Genomic DNA, 20988 nt, shown 5'->3' with positions numbered 1-20988 from the left:
GGCCTTGGGAAAGAGAATTAACCTGTCAGCCTGGAAGGGAGGGAGGGAGGGAGGGAGGGAGAGAGAAGGAAAAGGGCGGAAATGCTAAAGCTTTCGAAGCAGGGGCAATAGAAATCAGCTTCCTGTGCCCCACTCTCATAATTTCCTTGCTCATGGAAATTTTTGTTGACAGAGCAGACACTGTCAGCCACAGGACAAGGCAGAACCACGGCAGTGACAATCCTGCCACCTGAAACAAAGCTCAGGAGTTATATCCAAAAATAAAGCTAAGACTCCAATGTCCGTCCCTTTCACCTGCTTTTTCTGCATAAGAGATTTAATCCTTGCCACCTGGAAGTCCAGGCTGGTCCCTGGGCCCAAGTGCACAACTCCAGCGGCCCCCAGGAAGGACCCAGGCCACTGCTGCATGTGCCACATGCCACTCAGAGCAGCCCGTGTCCACTGATGGAGCTGGAGACCCGGGCTGCGTGTAGTGGGGGCCTTGAGGTCAGAAAGAGAGGCAGGTGGGGAGCGGGGTGGAGCCGGCCCATCAGGCCTTCCCGCACCTGGGGGCCAACTGCCCCGGTTCAGCCCCTGCCCCTACTCCCGCCCCTGTCGCAGCACTCACCAGCAAACCCCCCAAATCCCTTGAGCCTGACTCTTCATCTGTGCAGTGCAGCCCTGGTACCGCCCCCGAGTTCTCACACGCACTAAATAGAGTCACTGAGGGCGGCACCCAGCAGACTCCTGGGCCCAGAGCTGGCTCTTCGAGCCCCTTGTCTGCCCTTCCTGTCACCTGGCCCCCATCTCCTGCATCCCCACCAACAGCCAGTGAAAACATCACGGGACAGGGCTGAAGCCCCTGCCGGGTCCGGGCCCAGATGAGCCCCAAAGGACGTGGAGGTCACGCACGGGCAGGGGTGCTGGCCAGGGCAGAGGGCCTGCAGGGCGGGCTGTCTCAGGACAAAAGCACAGATAATCGCGGCTGCACTGCAGACAGAAATGGAGGGACACACACACACACTTTGAGTACTTTTGTCTTTTTTGTTTGTTTCACTTTGTTTTGAACACTAAGATTTATTTTCAAACAGCACACAGACGTCTGCGGGTCAGGGCCAGGCCAGGCTGGTGTCTGGGCCCGAGGTCTCAGGGGACGCTGGACGCCACCCGCGGCAGCTGCCAGGAAAGGAGGGCCCCGGCCCGGGCGGCCGGCCCAAGCTTCAGGCAAGCGTGGTGCGCGGCGGCCCCCAGGCCCCGCCCCGCGGCCGGGCACCCAGGCGGCGGCAGCGGCGCCACCCAGCGGGCGCGGGCGGGGGAGGCGGCCAGGAACTCAACTAGGGGATACAGCAGCTTCAGGAACGCTGGCGATTCCGCCGGACTCGCCGAAACCAGGCTCTTTGGAAAACCACCTCATCTTTGGGAAGACACCTCCTGGCTTAGGTCTCTCCCCTCAATTTCCCTTTGCTTTTCAAAAGTTTAAAAACAAAAACGGAAAAAAAAAAAAGAAACACACATTTTTCGGGAAAAGGTGCTGCCGTTCACGCGTCCGCAGCACCGCAAGGCGCTCTGCTCTCACTGCACCCTCGCGGTGAAGTTCTCGGGGAAGACGCCCCGGCACTTCTCCAGCTCCTTGTGCAGGATCCAGTCGCTCTCCTTCACGCCCATGAGCCAGCCTTCATCCTGAGGGGAAGCCAGCGCGTTGCATGCGGCTGGGGGAGGACGGCGTCCCTCCCGACAGGGCGAGCCCTCCTTCTGGACGCTCATTTCCTCTAGACCGTCACGCCCGCCTTAAAGGACACCTCCTCCAGGCAGCATTCCCTGCTCTTCTCTTGAGACCCAAACCAGGCCCCGCACCCCAGGAGCCATCCCTCCCTGCAGGAGGTGCATTTAACTCTTCATTGTTTGGTGAGTCCTCCTCACCGTGGGAAGGCAGCCTGACTGCTGCACTGGTCCAAACGCCTCTAAACGACTCCTTCAGTCCCCCACCAAAGAGCTTCCCACCAGCTGGTGCCCACAGAGGCCACATCACCGAGGAGGACATCAACTGTTCTTCCGGCCTTCCACAAACAATGCCAGAAAGTTCTGCTGAGCACTGACCACTTGAAAGCTTCTAGAGGGACCTGAGGCCATCCCACCAAGCCCTCCGAGTCGAACCTGACCTTTGCTTTAATACTGACCCCTCACAGGGATCATCTACCCAAGCCGTGACAAGCCCTGACCCCTGGGCCTGCAGTGACCACACACCCCCTGCCATTGCTGCCCCTGCAGCGGCGCTATGCCTGGGACCCACCTGCAGGATTACCTGCCTTGTCCTAGACCCTGTGTGTGTCCTACTTGAGCCACTTCCACCCACCCCAGATGGCTACCACTGTGGGCTGGGAGGCCAGGAGTCTGCTCCTGAAAACCCCACCTAGCCCAGGGCTGGCCCACCGGGGAGATCGGCGGAGACCTGGGGCTTTAGGAAAACGGGCTGATTCAGCGCCAGGCCCAGGAAATCCTTGTTACTCAAACCTCCCAGCCCATGGTGGCCTCAGTAAGTACCTAGTGTCCTCAAGTCCCAGCCCAGGACGCCCCAGCCAGGTTGGCCTCACCCCAAATCCAGCCCTCCTCCCACCCTCGGCCACTCTGACAATTACACCACAGGGACATGTTGGTGACTGAACGGACTGGAGTCCCACTAGGTCCCCTCTGCACTGTGGCTGCCACCTGGATACCCATGTGGGCAACCCCACTGGACCACCAGCACCCCACAAACAGGGGCTCCTGCTGAGGGGCCACAGCGACCTAAATAAAGCAGCCCGTCCAGACCTGGGGGGGGGGAGGCAGTTCTGCCCCACTCTGCGGCCCCCCAGGGCTCAGCAAAGCCCACTCTGAGGACCTTCACAACAAGGAGAGGCCACAGCAGGAGAAGGGTCTGTGAGGCATCAGGGTGAGGGCCAGCTGGGGGCAGGGCTGTGGACGCCGGGGTCCGTCACGTGGGCAGGGAAGCGCGTGCCCTTGTGGACAGGGCGGGGCCAGCCTGGAGGGTGGCACCTGGGGCCAACAGGAGGCTGCAGAGCGGCGGGTGGGGGGGTGTGGTCCATGGAGGGGCAGCCTGGGATGCGGTCCTGGAGGAGGGGGGCCCGGGTTGGGGGGGCCTAGAAGGGAGAAGCGGCCAAAGGAACTAGGATGCAGAGAATGAAGAGAAAGGCTGACAGAGGCTGAGGAAAGGAGGAAGCAAGAAGCAGGAAGTGAGAGACTGAGGGGGGGCAGACAGAGTGAGAGCAGCAAAGGGGAACTGTGCCGGCCGCAGGGAAGGGAGGCGGAAAGAAAGGCGCGGCCGTGGGGAGAGGCCGCGGGTCGGCTGGCGGGGCTCTGCTGCCCCCTGCTGGCCGCGCCGCCTCCCTGCAACGGGCCTCACCTGCTCCTCCGGGTTCTGGAAGGGGATGACCAGCACCACGTCCCCAGCTTTGAGCTGCAGCTCGTCCGTGTCCGTGGCCATGTAGTCGTGCTGGGCCTGCACCTGCAGAGGGTGGGGAGAGCTGACACCCCTTTCCTCGGCAGCCCTTGTCCCACCTGCAGCCCCGTGGGCGCCGGGAGAAGGTGAAAGCAGCAGGAGCGGGGCTCGGACGCCACCTCGCGGAGCGGGGAGCAGAGGACGGGTAGTCGGGGAGGGACGGCTTTGGGCCCCCCACGTAGCCTCGGGCCCAGTGTCCTCCCCACCCCATGGAGGCAGCCGGAGGCTGCGGGTCAGCAGGCCAGGCTCACCTTGAACATGAACCCCGGGGGCAGGTCCAGGCGCCCTGCCCCGCTGCCGCCCTCCACCGTGCCGTTCACAGTTGCCGAGAAGGTCTCCACCACCACCGCGGGGAGAGAGCTCTGGGGGGAGGGGGCGCAGGTTAGCGAGGGCGGGGAGTGGGTCCCGGAGGGCAGGGCCGCGCGGGCAGAGAAGCGGGTGTCTGTGCCCAATGCCAGACCAGCCTGCTTCCAGGTTCCTCACCAGGAACCATGACCTGGACCAGCACAGAGCAAGACACGGGGCTAGGGAGCTGCAGGCGGCGGGGAGAAAAGACAGGGCCTTGGTCCCTGTCATCTTACGGAGGCTGCTTCACTTGCTGCTGTCTCCCCAGGCTCCTGGGCTCCAGCTGCAGGGTGGGTCCCACACGCCACCTCCGAGGCCTCTGCTGGCTGCAACATAAATGCAGGCATGGGGTCAGACACAGGATGGGGCGCTGAGACCAGGACAAGGAGAGGAGCCACGGAGAGCCAGTGCCTCTGCCTGGTACAGGGAGCCCCTCAAAGAAAGCCTCCGGCAAGGAAGCGGCTGGAGAAGGTGCTGGCAGACACACGGACCCCGAGTGACATGCTGCTGAGAAGCCCAGCGCAGGCCCCTGGGTGCCACCCCTGAGCCTCCCTCACAGGCCCTGCCCTCTAAGCCCAAGCCCTAGGCCAAGCCTCGGCTTCCTCCCACCCGCCTGGCCCCACTGGCCCCTCACAGGTGGCTCCCATGGCCAGGGCCCAGGCAGGGCACCTCGGACGCTGCCCGGCTGCAGTCAGGCTGCGCTGGGCCCGCACTGAAACTCAGCCACTTCTGAGCTCTGGGAGCAAATCCCTCAGCCCTCCTGGCCCCCACCTCCTCATCTGTAGGAGAAGGAGATGTCTAGGTCAGGCTGAAGGTTAAAGGAGAATTCTGGAGAGTGCCCACCATGGACCTGGAGGTGCTCGAGACATGCCTCCCTCCCACCGTGGGAGGCCTGAGCTGGGAAGCTGGGGTGGGGGTTTGGCGAGCGGGTGAAGGGCTGACCTGACCTGAGCCACCCCAGCGCGAGTGACAGACAAGCCCTGCCCCGGGGCCTCCTGGCTCAGGGCCCTAGCCTCACCCTCAGTCCCACGGTGGCCTTGTCCGTCCTGTGCCCCCTCCTCCGGGCTCTTCCTCCATGCTACACCCCCAGAGGCCGGGGGCGGGTGAGGGGCTGGCAGGGGCACTTACTTGGGCAGGCCCCGGCTCGGCCGTCTGGCTGGGCCAGGCCACAGCAAAGGTGCCCTCGGCAGCGCTGGGCTCCCTGGAAGGCAGGCTGCCAGCTGGACTCTCTGTGGGCTAGTGATGGGCCACCAGGGAGAACAGGGTGGGAGGAGCGGGGGACGGGGGTGGGGAGACAAGAGAAGAAGGTCGTGAGCAGCCCAGCGTGGGCCCACAGGAGCAGATGGGCGCCTGCAGCCTGGCCGGAGCCCCACGGGGCACAGACAGAGACTCCCCGGGGGGACACCTCCTCCCACCACTGCCCAGGGGACAGGAAAGTGCGAATGTGCCACACGCAGCTCAGCACATGGCTGGGGGGAGGCTCTGCCTGCCTGCGCCAGGCTCTCTCTGGCCTCCTCCAGTGAAATACCCTGGAGCTTGCAAGCCCCAGAGCCTGGGCTGCTGGCACTTTCTCGCCAGCCCCTCCTGCTCCTGTGGGAGCTGCGTCACCAGCTGTGGGGTGTCCCGTGTCCTCCCTGAGGACGTGGATGTCTGAGCCACCAGGTGATGACAGCACCTGTCGGGCAGGCGTCTGGCCTCACTCTTTCTGTCCTGTTTCTCGAATCATCTCTCCCCCCTCCTCTGTTCCAGCAGCTCCCCGGTGCCACTGCCCTGCGGGGCCCCTGCTGACAGAACACTCCTCAGGGGCAAGGACCCTCCACCCCAAGGCCCCCCTACCCAGCAGGCCTTGGCCCAGCACGGGGACACCCCATCCACCCTCGGGGACCAGTTGGTCCCTGTCTACGCCACTCACAGGCCCTGACAACTGGGCTGCACCACGGGGGACTCTTCAGAGGCTAAGCTGAGGAGCCCTTTCCCACAGGGCCTGGCTGAAGGCCCAGTGTCTCCATGTTGGGGGGGGCGGGGGGGGAACAGAACAGCTGGAGGCGCGGCAGCTCCCTGTGCGCGTGGGCACGGCCAAGCGTGCGTGTGCGTGTGCACCTGTGAACCAGCCAGGTACAGGACGAGGCGGGGTGGGCACAGAGCAAACACAGCTTACCTCCCAGAGGTCCCACGGAATTGACTGAGCACAGCAGAGGGGAGAAGGACAGAGTTAGCACGGAGGTTAGAGACGGCGGCAGGCAAGCAGTCCCCAGGGACCCCCACCCCGCACCCGTCCCAGGGCCCTCGAGCCCAGCAGGCACAGGGCAGAACAGAGCCGGGCTCTGCGGTCTCCAGAGCACCGAGTCCTGGACACCTTCCAGGCTACTGAGACCCCCAGGCCAGGGAGTGCCCAAACCCAGGGCTGCCGCCAGGAGAGGGGCAGGAGGATGCTGAGATGGACCGTGTAAGTTGCCAGGTGAGTGTTCGGCTGACCTCCTCCTGAGGGTCCTCTTGCTGACCTGTGTCTGCCCTCTTCCCTTCCCCATGGTCAGAACCAGGGGAGGTGACAAGAGCTGGGGGCCAGGGCTCCAGGGGAAGGGCAGTGAGTGGGAGGCAAGCCTGGTGACCCCAGGACCCCCAAAGGCCTGGGCCTAGATGGGCCCACATGGCCGGTGGGCAGACATGAACCCAGGCCCCGGTGCCCAGAGGCCGGTGGGCCCGTGGGCAGTGGTGGGCTCACACCAACCTGACCAGAGGGCGTGGGCGCCTTCACAGGGCTTGCCACAGGTGGGAGGGGGTCAAAGTCCAGGTCCAGCAGACTGGCCTGCTCCGAGAAAGGCCCCGGGGCCTCAAACTTGGCAACAGCGGCAGAGAAGGAAGGCAGTTAGTGACAGGTTGCGAGCACTCAGCCAGGGCGGCACAGCAGGCTCCGCTCCCAGACACACCCACCAACACAAGGGCACGACCCACACCATACCCCCGGCACAGGCTCCACCCACACAAGGACACACCTGGGGCCGGCTCGGCCACCGGCCCGCCGCCAGGCAGCCACCCGCCAGACCAAGGCCGAGCCCCCAACTGTCTCGCGTCTGTCCCATCCTGCAGGCCGAGGAGGCCTCCCAGTGCCTGCGCCCGCCAGCAGCAGCCCAGGCCAAGGCCCGGGCTGGACAAGACCACACTCAGTCCCCCGGCTCGGAGGGCCTCTGGATGGGTACAGGCCTCCCCTTGCTGCCGCAGACGGACAGGCAGTCCTGTGGTGACACCCACCCCCAGCCAGCTCAGGGCCGAGCCAGCACACAGAGCCCAGGAGCCCCATCATAACGGGGGGGGGTCCCCAACACCTGAGTACCCGTGTTCACACTGCACGTCCCTCCCCAGCCCCCCCAAGTTTCCCATTCAGCGGGGCTGAGTGCAGCCCAGGGATGTGCATGTAGCAGGAATGGCCCCAGGAGACGGGCCGCAGTGGCCCCGTCCACACTGTGAGAAGCCAGCCCCTCAGTAAGCTGGGCCAGACGATCATGGAAGAAAAGGGTCTTTCCCAGAGCCACCCTGGAGGACAAGCCGCCTGGCACCAGTGCCCAGCAGACACGCTGCCTTCCTAGGAGGAGGACTTGCTCACCTGTGGCCCCATCTCACACAAGGGGCTTCCCCGGGGACAGGGACGGCTATGCCTGCCCTGGCTCGGCCCAGGGTCCTCCCCTCAGGCAGGGCTGGGAGGGCCGCAGCCCCGCAAGCCTGGGCCAGCCAGCTTTCCTCCCCGCCCCCTAATGGGGCCCAGAACTGACGGGACACGCCCTCCAGCCCGAGGCACCTGAGGTCCTCCATTTAGAAGGACCTGAGACCTGGAAGCGTGGGCAGGGGTCCCCCGGGGGGGGCCTTCCCAGCTGAGCTGCGGCCTGTGCGGGGAAACCCAAGACCCGCAGTCCTGAGAAGGGCTGGTGCCACCAGCGCACAGCTCAGGTGATAAGGCGCAGAGCGCAGAGGGCCCAGGCCCAAGCTCAGGGGACTCACTCCCGCCCCACGCTCATCCCCAGCCACGGACTCTCCTTCAAGTCAAGCCCTGTCCAACGAGCCTGGGAGGAAGGTCACTGCCATCTCTAGAGGAGCGAGTGTCCGGGAGGCCGCGCAGGCTGGGTCCTGGGTGCCCTCACCGGCTGCAGGCAACATTTCTCTGCCCCTCGTGGCCCCACCACCCACCCCTCTAAGAAGCCAGCCAGGCCCAGGCAGCCGCCGCCCCACCAGACTCCAAGGGGACAGGGTCACCAGGCCAAGGGCAGACCGCGCACTCTCTGCTCACCTCCCAGCAGGCCAGCCTCCCACCATGCAGGCCCAGAACCGGCCTCGGGGGCGGCACGCAGGCTACTCACCACAGCCCAGCAGAGCAGCGCTGTCGGCACAGCATCCTGGGGGGACCAGCCCACCCCAGCCCCGTGCAAAGCACCCCCGGCCAGCGCTCTCCAACCCCGCTGGGCAGGGCCCCAGCTCCGGGGAGTGGGCGGAAGGACAGAGGGGAGGCATGCAGGGAGCACGGCGAGGGCCACGCTCAGCGGGCGGCCTGGCTGCAGGTGAGGCCCTCAATTCCTCACCTGTGAAGTGGGGACAACCCCTCCCAGAGGGGACTGAAAACCGAACCAGGCCCGGTAGGTCAGCGGCTGGCTCCACTCCCTGCGCAGTGTCTACTAGCCCTCGCGTGCACCCCGAGGCGGAGGCAGGCTCAGGCGGCAAGCAAGCGTCCCAGCCACAAGCTGCCCTGAGGCCGCGGTTCCCCGAGGCCCCGGGAGTGCCCGCGGCCAGCCTCAGCCGGCTCTCCACAAAGGCTCCCCACCCCGGGTCCCCCGAAGCAGGGCAACCCCTGCCCTCCCCCAGCCGCCCTGCACTGGAAGTCCCTAGTTCCGACCCAAAGTCCTCCCATGGGGGCTTGAAGCCCACTCACCCCACGATCCCTCATCGCAGAGAGCACGGTCCGCTCCTAACTGCCTCTCCCCCGACGTGCCACCCCCCAGCCCTGCCCCTCCCTCCAGGCCTCTGACCTTGTGCAAAGGAGCCTGCACAAGGCAGAACCCAGAGGCCCGGGCAGGACAAGCCCACAGCAGCGCTGCAACATGGGCCCAGCACAGCCTGGGACTAGCCAGCCTGCACGAATGGCGAGGCCCGGCGGGGACAGGGCAGCCCAGCTGTGAGGCCCGGAGGCCAGGCTTGGAGTGGTCGGCGCACTGCGGCCTCTGTGAGCCGACCCGACCATGTGCGGCCCACCCCCCTGCCACCACAGTGACCTCCCCTGCTCCGCCCTCCCTCCGTCCCCCTGGGGATGGGCATTACGTGCCTCCTAGGGCATGGACAGCAGGAGCCGGGCTCTGCGGCCCAGCCACAGCCCCGGCTCCAAGTGGGGTCAGCAGCTCTGGGAGCTAAAGTCTCAGCGCCTTGCAGGTGTTCCCAACCCTGCGAGTCACCTCCTTGCCGCCGCCCAAGCAGCGCTCTCCTGATGCGCACGGAACTCCCGGCAGTTCCTGAGCCTGTCCCTCACCCGTCCTGACCTACACGCACGCTGCCACCTCTGGCTAACGCACTGTGTCTGCTCGTAGGCAAACGTCACCTGCTCCAGGAAGCCTTCCCTGATTGGCCCAGGTCCTCCGTGCTCCCTGCTCCTTTTGGCCACAGCATCAATGGAACGGAGAGGCCACTGTGGAGCCGACGGTCTCTACTAGGACTGTTTGCCCATGTCCCTACGTCTGGCCACGTGCTCAGAGATGAGGGATGACGGGTGGAGGGAGGGAGGGATGTGCGAGAGAGAGGCCCAGAGCCGACCCCTGCAGCCAGACTCCTGCTCCTGAGGCAGAGGCACCGGGGGGTGGGAGAGGGGGGAAGGCCATGCACACCCTGAAAGAGCGAGAGAAGGGAGAGAGAGCTGGGCCGCGGCGGCCGCGGCTGACCTGGGAGGGGGTGGTCACGCTGATCTCAGGGACAAACGTGTCCTCAAACAGGCTGAGGATCTGCTCCTGCTTGACCTCCTTGGACGGGGTGTGTTTGGGAGGCGGAGGGACTGGTGGGCCTTTCCGGAGCTGGGGGTCAGCAGCAGGTGGGGGGCCGCACAGCAGAGCATGGGGGTCGGGGAGACAGACAGAGACAAAGCCACGTTAGTCACACCCCCGGCCACGGTCCCACCCGGCCACTAAGGAGGACGCAACAAGGAGAGCCACTGCTCCCCAAGATACGGACACCGAGACCACAGGGGCCCCCGGGAGGGGCCGAAGCAGGCGGTCGGAAACCCTGTACAGAGAGAGGGAAGGGCGGAGGGCGAGGGAGCAAAAGAAGAGAGAAGAGGAGAGAACAGGACAGAAAAGAAGGAAAGAAGGGCCTGCGGGGCCGCCAGGGGCTGCCATCGGAGGGTCTGGCTCTCACCGCCCTGGGGGGAGAGAAACAGGAGCTGAGAGAGAGCCGGGCGTCCAGCCCCCTGCCTCTGCTGCTGCACGCCCAGGCCCTCTGCCCACCCCAACCCCTGGAGGAGCTGCAGCCCAGCCCCTGGCCATCACCCCGGAGGCCAGCACACAGCCAGGGCCCCGCAGAGGGCCACACACCTGCCCACTCGGGGACCTCAGCAAGTCACCCCCCCGGCCCAAGCCTGGGTTTCATTGCTTGTCGAGTTGGGGTGATAACAGCATCTGCCTTACAGGCTGGTTGTGAGGACGATGAATGAAAATACAGAAAGGCTGGCGCAGGGTCGGGCCCAGAGCAAGTGCTCGAGTCAAGTGCAGGCTCTCAACACCCTCTTAGCATCCCTCTCCTAATCAGCTGTCGAGCGGGCCCACAACCGGGAGAGCTTCGGCCAGGAGCCGAAGGGCCAGGGGACAGCCTAGCAGGGCTCAGATGGTCCTGCCTGGTGGACCCCACCCCTCCTTTCTCCCTTTGCAGCTCCCGGGGACGCTGCAGAAACCTGGAGAAAACTGGCGGGGGGAGCGGGCTTCCCCCTCCCTCTCCCCTCACTGAGCCCCTCCTCTCGATGCCCCTTTCAGGGTCCCGCATGGCCCCCCACAAGGAAGAAGGCAAGGAAGAGGGGGAGGCAGCCACCTGCGCAGATCTGGATGCTCCGGGGGCTGAGGGCCCTGGAGACTGTGTCTCGGGAGGAAAGGAAGACGGAGAAGGTCAAGCAGCCCAAAGGCCAGGGGAGAGGAGAGAAGGGGACGCTACAGCAGGTGGGGGTGGGGGGGACACTTAAGGAGAAGACAGACGGTCACAGATGCCCCTGTGACCCTGGCAGGGGCCGGGGCCACGGAGGGGAGCCAGGGCTGGCAGGGACAGGGGACAGGGAAGGAGGGGAACGGCGGCAGAGCGAGAGGCAGAGGAAGGAAGGGAGGGGACAGGCCACCGAGACATGTGCCTACCTGAGACGGGGATTTGGGGAGGGCGGCCCCAGGGGTGGCCGCACCAGCCGGCTCGGGCTCATGGTTGACTCTGATCTCGGGGGTGGCGGCAGGGGAGCCATCAGGCGGAGAGGGGCTCTTGTTCCCTTTCGCAGGGGCGTTGTCACTGCAGAGGCGAGACAAGAGAGGGGCCCGGATGGAGGGAGGCCGCGGCGTCCAGGAAGGAGTGTGCGTGTGACAGGGTGTGTGGACGTGCCAATGCCCTGGGGACCCGTGTGTGAAAATGTGCGTGCACGTTGTGTGTCCACGTAGATCCTGGGAAACTGAGGGTGCATGTGTGTGTCCAGACTCACTGGAAAAACATGACGCCCACATGTGCACAAGTGTGTGTCCCCGTGCACCCACGTGTGAAACTGCACGTTTGTGTGCAGGAGGACGGGTGGAAACGAGGCAACACAGGCGTGAGCACTGGGAACGGGCAGGTGTCCGCAGCAGGGCCTGCCCTGGACACAGTGACAACCACACCTGGAGCTGAGGTCTGCGGGCCCCGGTGGGGAGCAGGGCGGGACCCGGGAGCCGCCACCAGGGGCCGGCCAGCCTCCCTCAGGCCTCCACCACGTGCAGGGGCGCCGAGCCCCACAGCAGGAGAAAGCCACACGTCCTAGAGGCAAAGTGAGTCTCACCCCACGTGTCAGGCAGCAGCCTCTGCGCTCAGGGCGGCCCCGCTCCTCAGCCTGAGCCCACAGGCCTCCGGGCCGGCTTGCCTGCCGTCCACCCCTCACGCCAGCACACAGCCAGCCCCGCTCCCCGGGCCCCGAGCCTTTGCTCCCACAGGTCCTCCCGGGGAACCTGGGCAACTGGCAGAGGCAACGGGCAGAGGGGGTAAATAAAGGGGGGGGTCTTCACAGCGGGGACGAGAGGGTGAGGCCCCCAAGTCGAGTCTCAGTACCAACGAGGACAAACGGTGTGCACGGCCCGCTACTGGGTGCAAAATAAAAATCTATGTTGTACTTGCCTAAAGAAACTCTAGAACAGTGCTGACCGAGACCAGCCGCCAGCTACAGGAGGCTGTTTAAATTAAACAAATTAAAAATTCAGCTCCTCAGTCACACTGGCTACATTTCCAGTGTCCACCAGCCACATGAGGCAGGCGGCCACTGTGTTGGACCGGGCAGGTCTAGACGGGCAGACAGAAACTAGTGACCCCATCACCTGCCCGAGCATGGCGGGGGGTCAGACAATGGCACAGATGCGTGGGAGACTCGCTGGTTCCTTCTCACCTTTACTGAATGTGTTTTATGGGAACGTCTTTGCCTCCTTAAAGAATACACATACATCCAGTATATGTACACACGCACACACACACAGAACTCCTACAAGCCGCGGAGCTGCAGCAGCCCTCTCCCTGAGCCTCCCGGGCCTCCCTTCTGGCTGCATCCTCCACTCCTGGTCGGGCTGCAGCCCAGGAGGAACGTGCTAAGGCGGTCTGCCCGCCCCCCGTTCCCACCGACACCCCTCTGCCCTCTGCCCCCTGATAACGCACACCACACACAGGAAGGCGAGTTAGGGGTTAGTGGCGCCCTCGGCAGGGCCAGGCGCATGCACAGGGGCCGGGGTGCTGGCCTCCGAGGGCCCCCCCACACAGCACTCACTGCCGGTACCTGTTCTTCTTTCTGCGCAGCCGGGAGAACAGTTTAGTTTTCTTTCTGTGGGGACGGGCGGGACGCGGAGGCCTTCATTTGGGGGAAATGCAGATGTGGGCCCGGCCTGTTCTCTTCCCTCATCGGCAGCCCCTCTGCTCAGAGGAGGGCTAAGGGCAGAAGCCCTCCTAACTCCCGGAGGGCCCAGCCCTGCCCACGGCCCCCGCTGGCCTCCGCGTCCTGCCAGGCACCCTGAGGTGGTGCCCACAGAACAAGCAGAAGAGGACGCTGCCCTGAAGCAGGACCCGGCGAGCAGCAAGAGGCTCAGGCCGGGACAGCGCTGGCCACCCACCCGCCCTGCCCTGCCCGGGGTCCAGCCACAGGAGCTCTGCCACCCGCCTGCCCTGCCCGGGGTCCCGCCACAGGAGCTCTGCCACCCGCCTGCCCTGCCCGGGGTCCAGCCACAGGAGCTCTGCCACCCGCCCTGCCCTGCCCGGGGTCCAGCCACAGGAGCTCTGCCACCCGCCCGCCCTGCCCGGGGTCCAGCCACAGGAGCTCTGCCACCCGCCCTGCCCTGCCCGGGGTCCAGCCACAGGAGCTCTGCCACCCGCCCGCCCTGCCCGGGGTCCAGCCACAGGAGCTCTGCCACCCGCCCTGCCCTGCCCGGGGTCCAGCCACAGGAGTTCTGCCACCCGCCCTGCCCTGCCCGGGGTCCAGCCACAGGAGCTCTGCCACCCGCCCGCCCTGCCCGGGGTCCAGCCACAGGAGCTCTGCCACCCGCCCGCCCTGCCCAGGGTCCAGCCACAGGAGCTCTGCCACCTGCCCACCCTGCCCAGGGTCCAGCCACAGAAGCTCTGGGGCCCAAGAAGGACCGGGATCAGCGGGCCGGGGTGCGGGGTGCCCTGGGAGAGGTGGCATCCTGGCTGCCCACTTTGCTGCAAAGGAGGCTCACAAGCCCCCACGGCCCTTCCTCTCCCCTCAGACCAGCCCCTTCCCAAGGCGGCCTGGCCCCCGCTGCCTGCACTGCCCCGGGGGAGCGGCACCCTCCACCCTCCTCACCCACCCTGGACGCGCCACCATGACCTCCAGGCCAGGCAGTGACCTGGGAAACGCGTTTTGGCCTTTATTGCCCCCAGGGCACCCTGTGGGCCGCTCCCTCCCTCACACGTACTGTGCTTTCAGGGGAGAAGAGGGACAGTGACATTTCACTGAATATTGACTGCCTTCCTCCTCCTAGGGGACACCCCAATTACCCCAAGAACCAGACGCAATCACCCCGCCTTGTGGACGAGGAGGGCGCGGTGCCTCGCTGCTCTCCACACTGTGCTGCGATGCACAGCAGCACACGGACAGAAAGGAAGGGAGATCTCGGACTTGCTGTGGTTTCCCACGGGCCACGGCCGAGGGCCGGGTGTTTCCCCTCCTCCCTGGAGCTCTCACCCTCAGGAAGCAGGGCTCCCCTCCGAGCAGAGGGCAGGAACAAGGTCCCCCCACCATGGGGCCTTGGATAAGGTTGGGGCCACGTCCCCGCTCTACGTACGAGGAGGCTCCCTTCCCACTGGGCTGAGTCATTTAGTCCCCGGGCCCAGCTGCAAAGCTGCACAGGCACCCTGACTGCTGCCCCACAGATAGGGAAGCCAGGCCCAGGCAGGGGAGCTGCAGGCTGCCCGGGATAGCTCCTTCCCAGATGGGACACAGCGTGGAGGAGCAGGGGCGCCCTCACCTGCTCCCCTGAGCACAGCGAGGCCAAGCCAGAAAGGACCTCGGCAAAGAGCCCGGCCCCAGACCACACCTCCCTCAGCCCCCAGCAGCCCTCTGCGGGGGACGGGGGGGCATCACTCACCTGGGCTGGGCCTTGATCGTGAAGGTGTTGCTCCCGTGCTGCTTCTCCAGGCTGACCAGCACATCGTTGAGGTTCTGGTTGAGCTGCAGGAGGGACGGCAAGCCAGTTGGGTGGGGGCCCCAAACAGCCCCCCTCTCCCTAGTAACATCCCTGCTTCTCTTCCTCCCGACCAGCCCCTCCCCTGTGCCCCTGCCCCAGCCAGGGGCAAGCTCTTCTCTCCCCATCATCGGGGGCAGGGAACCAGCACACCTGTCCCAGAAAACCCACAGGAAAACAGGAGGAGGCAGTGGGCTGCCCTGCGAACAGCTACTGTTTCTGGGACCACCTTTTTCTTCTTCCTACTTACAGGCGTTTCCTAAAATGCCCCATAGAGCTTGTACTGCTTTTAATTTTTTTCAACTGGTTTTGCAAATTAACTGTTGATCCTAATTGTTAAATCACTCGCCAAGATGCTTTCAGGCCACGTTACAACTGCCAGAGGTCTCACCAAAAGCCCAGGCAAGACGAGGGGTTTACCCCATGCACCTCGTGATTCTCTTTACTGAGTATACTTCTCTCTGCTTTAGCCACTAGGAAGCCCAGAGCTGAATTTTCCTCCCACTTTACATAAATGTTTTCTTCCCAAAACACCTCTCTCTGTTTTTTAAAATTTTTTTACAAGTTGTCTCAAATCTTTGAAGGGAAGAAGAAAAAGTAGGAAGGAAAGGGAAGGCCTACCAGGCAGGAAACCATACTGAGGGTGGTCACTCAGGACAGGCACCAAGCTGGCAAAAGCCCTCCTCCTGCCCTGGGCCTGGAATGCCCCACAATCACTTCATTCCTCTGGGCCCAGGAGACAAAGTCAGGTCCACCCACGGCACAGGGAGGGAGGGAGCTGCCAACGCCAGGTTTCTCCACCTCAGCTTTGCAGCTTAACTGCCAGTTTAATCAAAACGAAGACAACACAACATAGGAATTTAAGCTAATCCGACCCCTTCTTACGCCAGATTCTATAGATAGAGCAGACTTGTTTCAGTGTCTTAAGAAACATGAAAAAACATTTTTTTAGTTGGGAAAATTTTAGTAATTTATTTATTATCTGCCTACAAATTGGAGAACTGCCACCATTTTCTGACACTGAGCTCCCTGGGCCAAGGCTGCCTGAGAGCACGTTTCCAGTTTGAGGGTGGCGGGCTCCGCCCAGGCAAGAATAGAACTGGGAGCAGGGAGGGGGCCGGGGCTGGACCCCTGGGGCCCACTCGCAGCCTCCCCAGAGCACCCAGCAGCTCCCACTGGGCCCTGACACTCTGTTCCTTGAGGATTGGGCCCTGACACCGTTTCTCAGGGGCCCAGAGGGTCCCTCTGTGGTCACCAGCATGTGTCCAACCCCAGCAGGGAAGAGGAAGCTCGGCCCACCCATGCCTCTGACCCTGGCCCTTGGCAGGTGGAGCACAGCCCAGGGGCACTACCTTACTCATCTCCTTGTGGAAGTTCTCCTCCAGGCCTGCGATGCTCTGAAATGTGTTGACATAGAAACCCACACGGCTGCAGGGGGGAGGGAAGAAGGGCCAGGTGAACTGCAGGTCAGGGTGGGCAGCCCAGGAGAGCCACACGGGCTGCTTCGCCTCCACCCTCACCGGACCCAGCCCTGGGAGGGCACGGAGCAGGGCAGGCAGAATGGCCATGCCGCCTCAGGAGGGGAGGGCGGCCAAGGCTCAGCCCGCCACCTCCCGCCCCTCACCTGTTCCACAGGGATGGCAGCTCCTCCTGTAGATCCACATTCATCTCCTCAAACACCTTCTGGGCTTTGATGAGCTCCTCCTCGGCCTGGGGGGCGGGACGGGTCATACCCCTCTGCCGGGCCTCTGTCCCAGCCCACCCAGGCTAGGCCAGGCCCACCCCAAGACCCGCCCCCCCCTCCCCCGCAGTGCACGGGACCAGGGCTCGGGCAAGATGGAGGTTGAAGTGGATGTGGACGCCCGGGCAGACCTCCCCATGCAGCCCCTCGGGCCCCTGCAGCCAGGCCCGTCAGGGGCATTCCGGGCATGGGCAGGCAGAGCAGCCATGGCCAAAGGGAGAACCACCCCCCGCCCCCCCCGCATCTGGCCCAGGTGCGCCAAGAAGGAGGTGAGGGGGCAGCACAGCCAAGAAGGCATGAGACAAGGGACAAAGGGGGCTGGGGCACAGGAAGGGGCAGAGGCCCCAGACCCAGCCAGCTGGGACCCTGCTCACTTCCAGGGGAACCTCTCTCAGGCGAGGAGTCCGCATGCCGCCCAGCTCTCTGGCCCCAGCCCGCGCCGGCCCCTCTGACTATTCCTTCCCTCCTCTCCCAGGTCTGTCCCTACTCAGCCTCAACCACCAGCCTGACTTGGCCTCCCTGGGAGAGTCTTTCCTACCCTCTCCCGACCCCTCTCTCCTCTGTGACCCTTCCCCACCAGACTGAGGCCAGAGGCAGCAGATCGGACGCATCCACGAGAGGCAGGGGAGAGGCAGGGGAGGAGGGAGCCGGGCTGCTGGGCAGGGGGCCTGCACCCACTCCCAAGGCCTGGGGACCGGGCGCCGGCCGGGCGCCCTCCAGGCCTGCCCACACCCACCAGGCGGTGGCGCTAAGACCCCATCACAGAGCCCAAGAAAGGAGCTTGGCGAGGGCTGAGCCCAGGGTAGGGGTAAGTCACAGACCCCGGCCCCAGAAAGGGCTCGGCTAGCACATTCCGGAGGGCGCTGCAGGAAACAGTGACTCAGGGGGGTTGACTTGGATTCAGGCTCTGAGTCACAGCCCAGGAACGAACGTGGAGGCCCCGCCCAGGAGAAAACTCCCCTCCGGCAGCCTCACGTTCGCAGGCCAACTGGCCGGAACCGCCAGACTGCCACAGAGCACACCCAAGCTGCCCCATCCAACTTGAGCCCCCCCAGCTGTCCCATCCAGCTTCAGGCACCAGCATCAGCCCCAGTCAGGGCCTACCCCCCGCTGCGCCGGGGCCGAGCCGTGGTGAATTTGGGGGCGGGATTTGGAGGGAAGAAGGGCCACCATGCTCCTGACTACATGACCTTCACGTTGCTGGAACTTGCTAGAGTGAGCAAGAGCGGCTCGCCTCACTTTTTAAAATCTCATTTAAAAATTAAAGGGAGTCCACAGAAGACTAATAAAAACAAATATTATCCAAAAAAAAATTAAAGGGAGAACAGGAAATAAAAGAAATGTCTCTAAGCATGCATGCCTCGGGCCCCTCCTGGAATGGGCCAGATCTGCGGTACCCTCCAGGCCATGGGCCACATCATCCCTGCCTCAGTCCTCTGAGAATCCCAGTGCCTGATGGGGGGCTACTACCCACACTTCCAGCCTCCAGCACCTTGCACTGTCACGTGGGCCTCCCACCCAAGTACCCACAGGCCAGCTCAAGTCCCACATCCTCCAGGACCACCTTGACCGCCCCGGCTCCTGCAGCCACAGAGACCACCGCTCTGGTCCCCACGATGCTGGTCCTAACTCCCCAAATGGACAAGCGTAGCCAAGACGGTGGCGGACAGCACAGCAGCTCGTAGCCGTGCAGCAAGCACTCTTCACACACCCAGCAATGCGGCAAAGGGCAGGGTGGCTCCGTTTCAGAGTTCCTAGAAGTCAGGGCCTGTGTCTTTTCTTCCCTTCGAGTCACATTCCTCACATCCTGGCTCTTTCAGAAACACTAGGGGTGGCAGGAGGTGGGGGGAGAGCTGTCCATTGCTGGGGAGGCCCTGCAGCCCTGGTGGCTCCACTACACGCCGGCGGACATGGAGAGCAGTGGGAAAGCTCGCCATGCAGCAGGGCCCCGGGGCCCTGCAGGCAGGTTTGGGGAGGCCCCAGCACACATGGAGAGCAGCTCGGAACCAGCCCAGGGGACGTCCGGAGCTGGCCGGCTCAGGAGAGCACAGCCTCAGGAGGTGGCACTGTCTCCCCAAAGTCAAGTCAGCCAGCAGGGCAGCCCCGGGACCCCAAGTGCCCCAGCTCACTGCCAGCCAAAGGCCTGAAGGCTCCCCAGCCTCCAGCCAGGCGTGATGCAGGGTGGGGCAGAAGGAGGAGAGGCTCAAAAGAAAACTGGATCCAAATGGGAATGTCAATTTGGCCGAAAGGCGAAACATCTGCAGTCCAACATGCAAAGATGAGATCCCGTGCCTTGGCCTCCCCCGGCGATCCTCCGGGGCCGATCCTCCAGGGCGGGGGCCTGGGGGCCCTCCTGCAGGATCCCCAGCCACACCCATCCCGGGAGCCCCAAAGCGGCCGCGGCCACCACCCCAAGCCCCACAGTCTCCCAGGGGCTTCTCCCACAGGACAAAAATGTTCACCTGGCAACCGTGCCAAACCTGTCTCAGGGAAAATTATGCAGAAATCCTGGCTCTGGGTGAGTGGCCCCATTCCCCCTCCAGCCAGAAGTCCTGAACTCTACAGGCAGGACAGGCCACTCCAGCCTCTCGGCCCTCCTCCACCTCCTGCAGCAGGGGAGGACACGGGCCTGTCCAAGACTCCCCCGGCCATTTCCCGCAGACCCTGGAGAGGTGAGGCTGTCAACAGCTCAGTGCCTCCAAAGTCGGCCCACAGCTTTGGCCTAAAAGACATCAGGCAGCAGGTAGCCACAAGCCCACGTGGAGCCCAGAGTTCTCCATATCACAGGCATTCAATACATGTGGGTTGAAGATGAGGAAATCAGAAGGTGGCCCAGAAAAAAGGGGGCAGCTGCCCAGAGCGAAACCCCACCTCCTGGGTGGGGCCTCTGTCGCCTGGCCCCACCCCAGGACCACGAAGGGGTGCTACAGCCTGGTCAGTTTCACTGGACTGAGAACCACGAGGCCACCTCTCCCAGGGCACTGCATCGTGGTCCTCGGCCACACTGTGCTCACCCAGGACCCGGCCCATTCCAAGGTATTGCCAGGATAGTAGTTATCACTCACGACGACTTTCGTACAAAGAGCCTCCTCCAGGAAGCCCTCAGGGACCACTGTGATGTGGACTGTTTGCCCTCCATGAAATTCCCAAAGAACCAATCCTCTCGGCCCCAGGTCTCAGCATCCCAGCCAGACCAAAGAGCCTTCCCAGCGTCCCCTCCAGGGGCACCATGGGGCCTACAGGTCCATTTACAAGGGTCACCATGACTCTGGCCAGCTGTGGCAGGACCACCCACATGGAGCCCCGGGCCAGGGAGCCAGGATAATGACCCAGGGCTTGAGTCGGGTGAGCCCCAACTCAGGCACTAAGCGGCTCTGAGACCTTGGGCAGGAGATTCTGCCTCTCCGGGCAGGTTTGTCTCTGTAAATTCAGGGCAACCTCACAGTTCTTATGAAGCTTGAAGGACAATGCATTAAAGACACCACATCCCTCCCCGCAAGAGCCCTCACAGAGGACAAAGGTTCCGAGGCTTTCCTGGGCTCCTGGAAGCTAGGATTTCAGAGTCGGTCCCAGGACGACCAGAGCCCCGGGCACCACGCAACAGAGGTGGGCCCATCCCAGGTCAACCAGAGCCCCCAGCCTCTGTCCGCTTCCTGCATTGGACCTGAGATCTCAGAAGCAGGAGCTCTCGCAGCAGAGACATATGAAAACAGCCCTGCCTCCCAACCCGGGAGGAGCCCTCCCCCGCCCCCCTTCCCCCCAGGGGCGTCTGGGCAGATGGGCGCCCAGCACCACCCAGCACCAAGGACAGGACGGCAAACCAGAAGGCGCCAGCACGTGCAAGGTTAGAAGCCAGTGTCACCTGATTTCGGAGCAGGTTAGTTTGAGCTACGAGATGAGCCTGCAGTTTGCCTTGGCACCACTGGGGGGCGGCTTTCTCAAGCAGCGAGACAGGCTGGGGGTGGGGAGGGGAGGTCAAGGTCAAGGCCAAGGAGCGTAGAGAAACAGGAGGGAGGTAGGGAGAAAGAAACAGAGACACAGACATTAAACACCACGTCCAAACAGTCTCCAGTGCAGTGACAGACACCTGCCACCCTCCAGAGGGCCGGCCCCCCAGAGCAGGTAAAGGCCCCGAGGCTAAGAATTAAGGGGTGCCCTGAGCGGGGCGGAGAAGGGGGTGAACTCCAACTGCAAAGCAAAATGTGAGAATCGTTAGCAGGGGCAGAGGGGCTCAGCAAGCGCAGTCCTGCCCCGGGCTGGGCGGGGGGCTCCGCCCTCAGACCCTCACCTGGAGAGTGTGTGTGCAACCTTCCCCCCACCCCCGCCCGGCTTGTTCCAGCTGTGGCAGGGTCGCCTGGGATCCGGTGAAGGAATTCCAGCCAGAGCACGCCAGGCCGGGAGGGGCTGGGCCGGTGAAACCCAAGCCAGGCCTGTTCTCATCCTGGAAAGCAGCCTCGGAGCAGGCGGAGGGGCCAGGGGCCAGGGCGGCACTACAGGATGGGCCAGGA

At 64.1% G+C, this 20988-nt stretch overlaps 1 protein-coding gene across 5 annotated transcripts in view; it reads right to left on the bottom strand.

The window, feature by feature from the left end:
- Positions 1-1018: 1018 nt before the first annotated feature.
- The window catches only part of BIN1 (bridging integrator 1), a 57076-nt gene continuing 37106 nt past the window's right edge, over positions 1019-20988 (bottom strand). The window contains exons 7-18 of one of the 5 annotated variants that reach the window (XM_061183032.1): positions 16364-16449; positions 16092-16167; positions 14644-14726; positions 11182-11326; positions 9733-9861; positions 6549-6656; positions 5979-6002; positions 4949-5056; positions 4057-4146; positions 3727-3837; positions 3380-3481; positions 1019-1659 (exon numbers count right to left, since the gene is read on the bottom strand). In XM_061183032.1, coding sequence (XP_061039015.1) covers positions 1552-1659; positions 3380-3481; positions 3727-3837; positions 4057-4146; positions 4949-5056; positions 5979-6002; positions 6549-6656; positions 9733-9861; positions 11182-11326; positions 14644-14726; positions 16092-16167; positions 16364-16449 — 1170 coding nt within the window. In that variant the 3' untranslated portion in view covers positions 1019-1551. The remainder of the gene's footprint in view (positions 1660-3379; positions 3482-3726; positions 3838-4056; positions 4147-4948; positions 5057-5978; positions 6003-6548; positions 6657-9732; positions 9862-11181; positions 11327-14643; positions 14727-16091; positions 16168-16363; positions 16450-20988) is intronic. The other 4 variants (XM_061183028.1, XM_061183029.1, XM_061183030.1 and 1 more) reach the window with 4 other exon arrangements.

Source organism: Eubalaena glacialis, chromosome 1 (assembly GCF_028564815.1).
Source record: "Eubalaena glacialis isolate mEubGla1 chromosome 1, mEubGla1.1.hap2.+ XY, whole genome shotgun sequence".
NCBI lineage: Eukaryota > Metazoa > Chordata > Mammalia > Artiodactyla > Balaenidae > Eubalaena > Eubalaena glacialis.
Note: the sequence above shows the minus strand (reverse complement) of the source record. Positions and strands in the feature narration are given on the sequence as shown.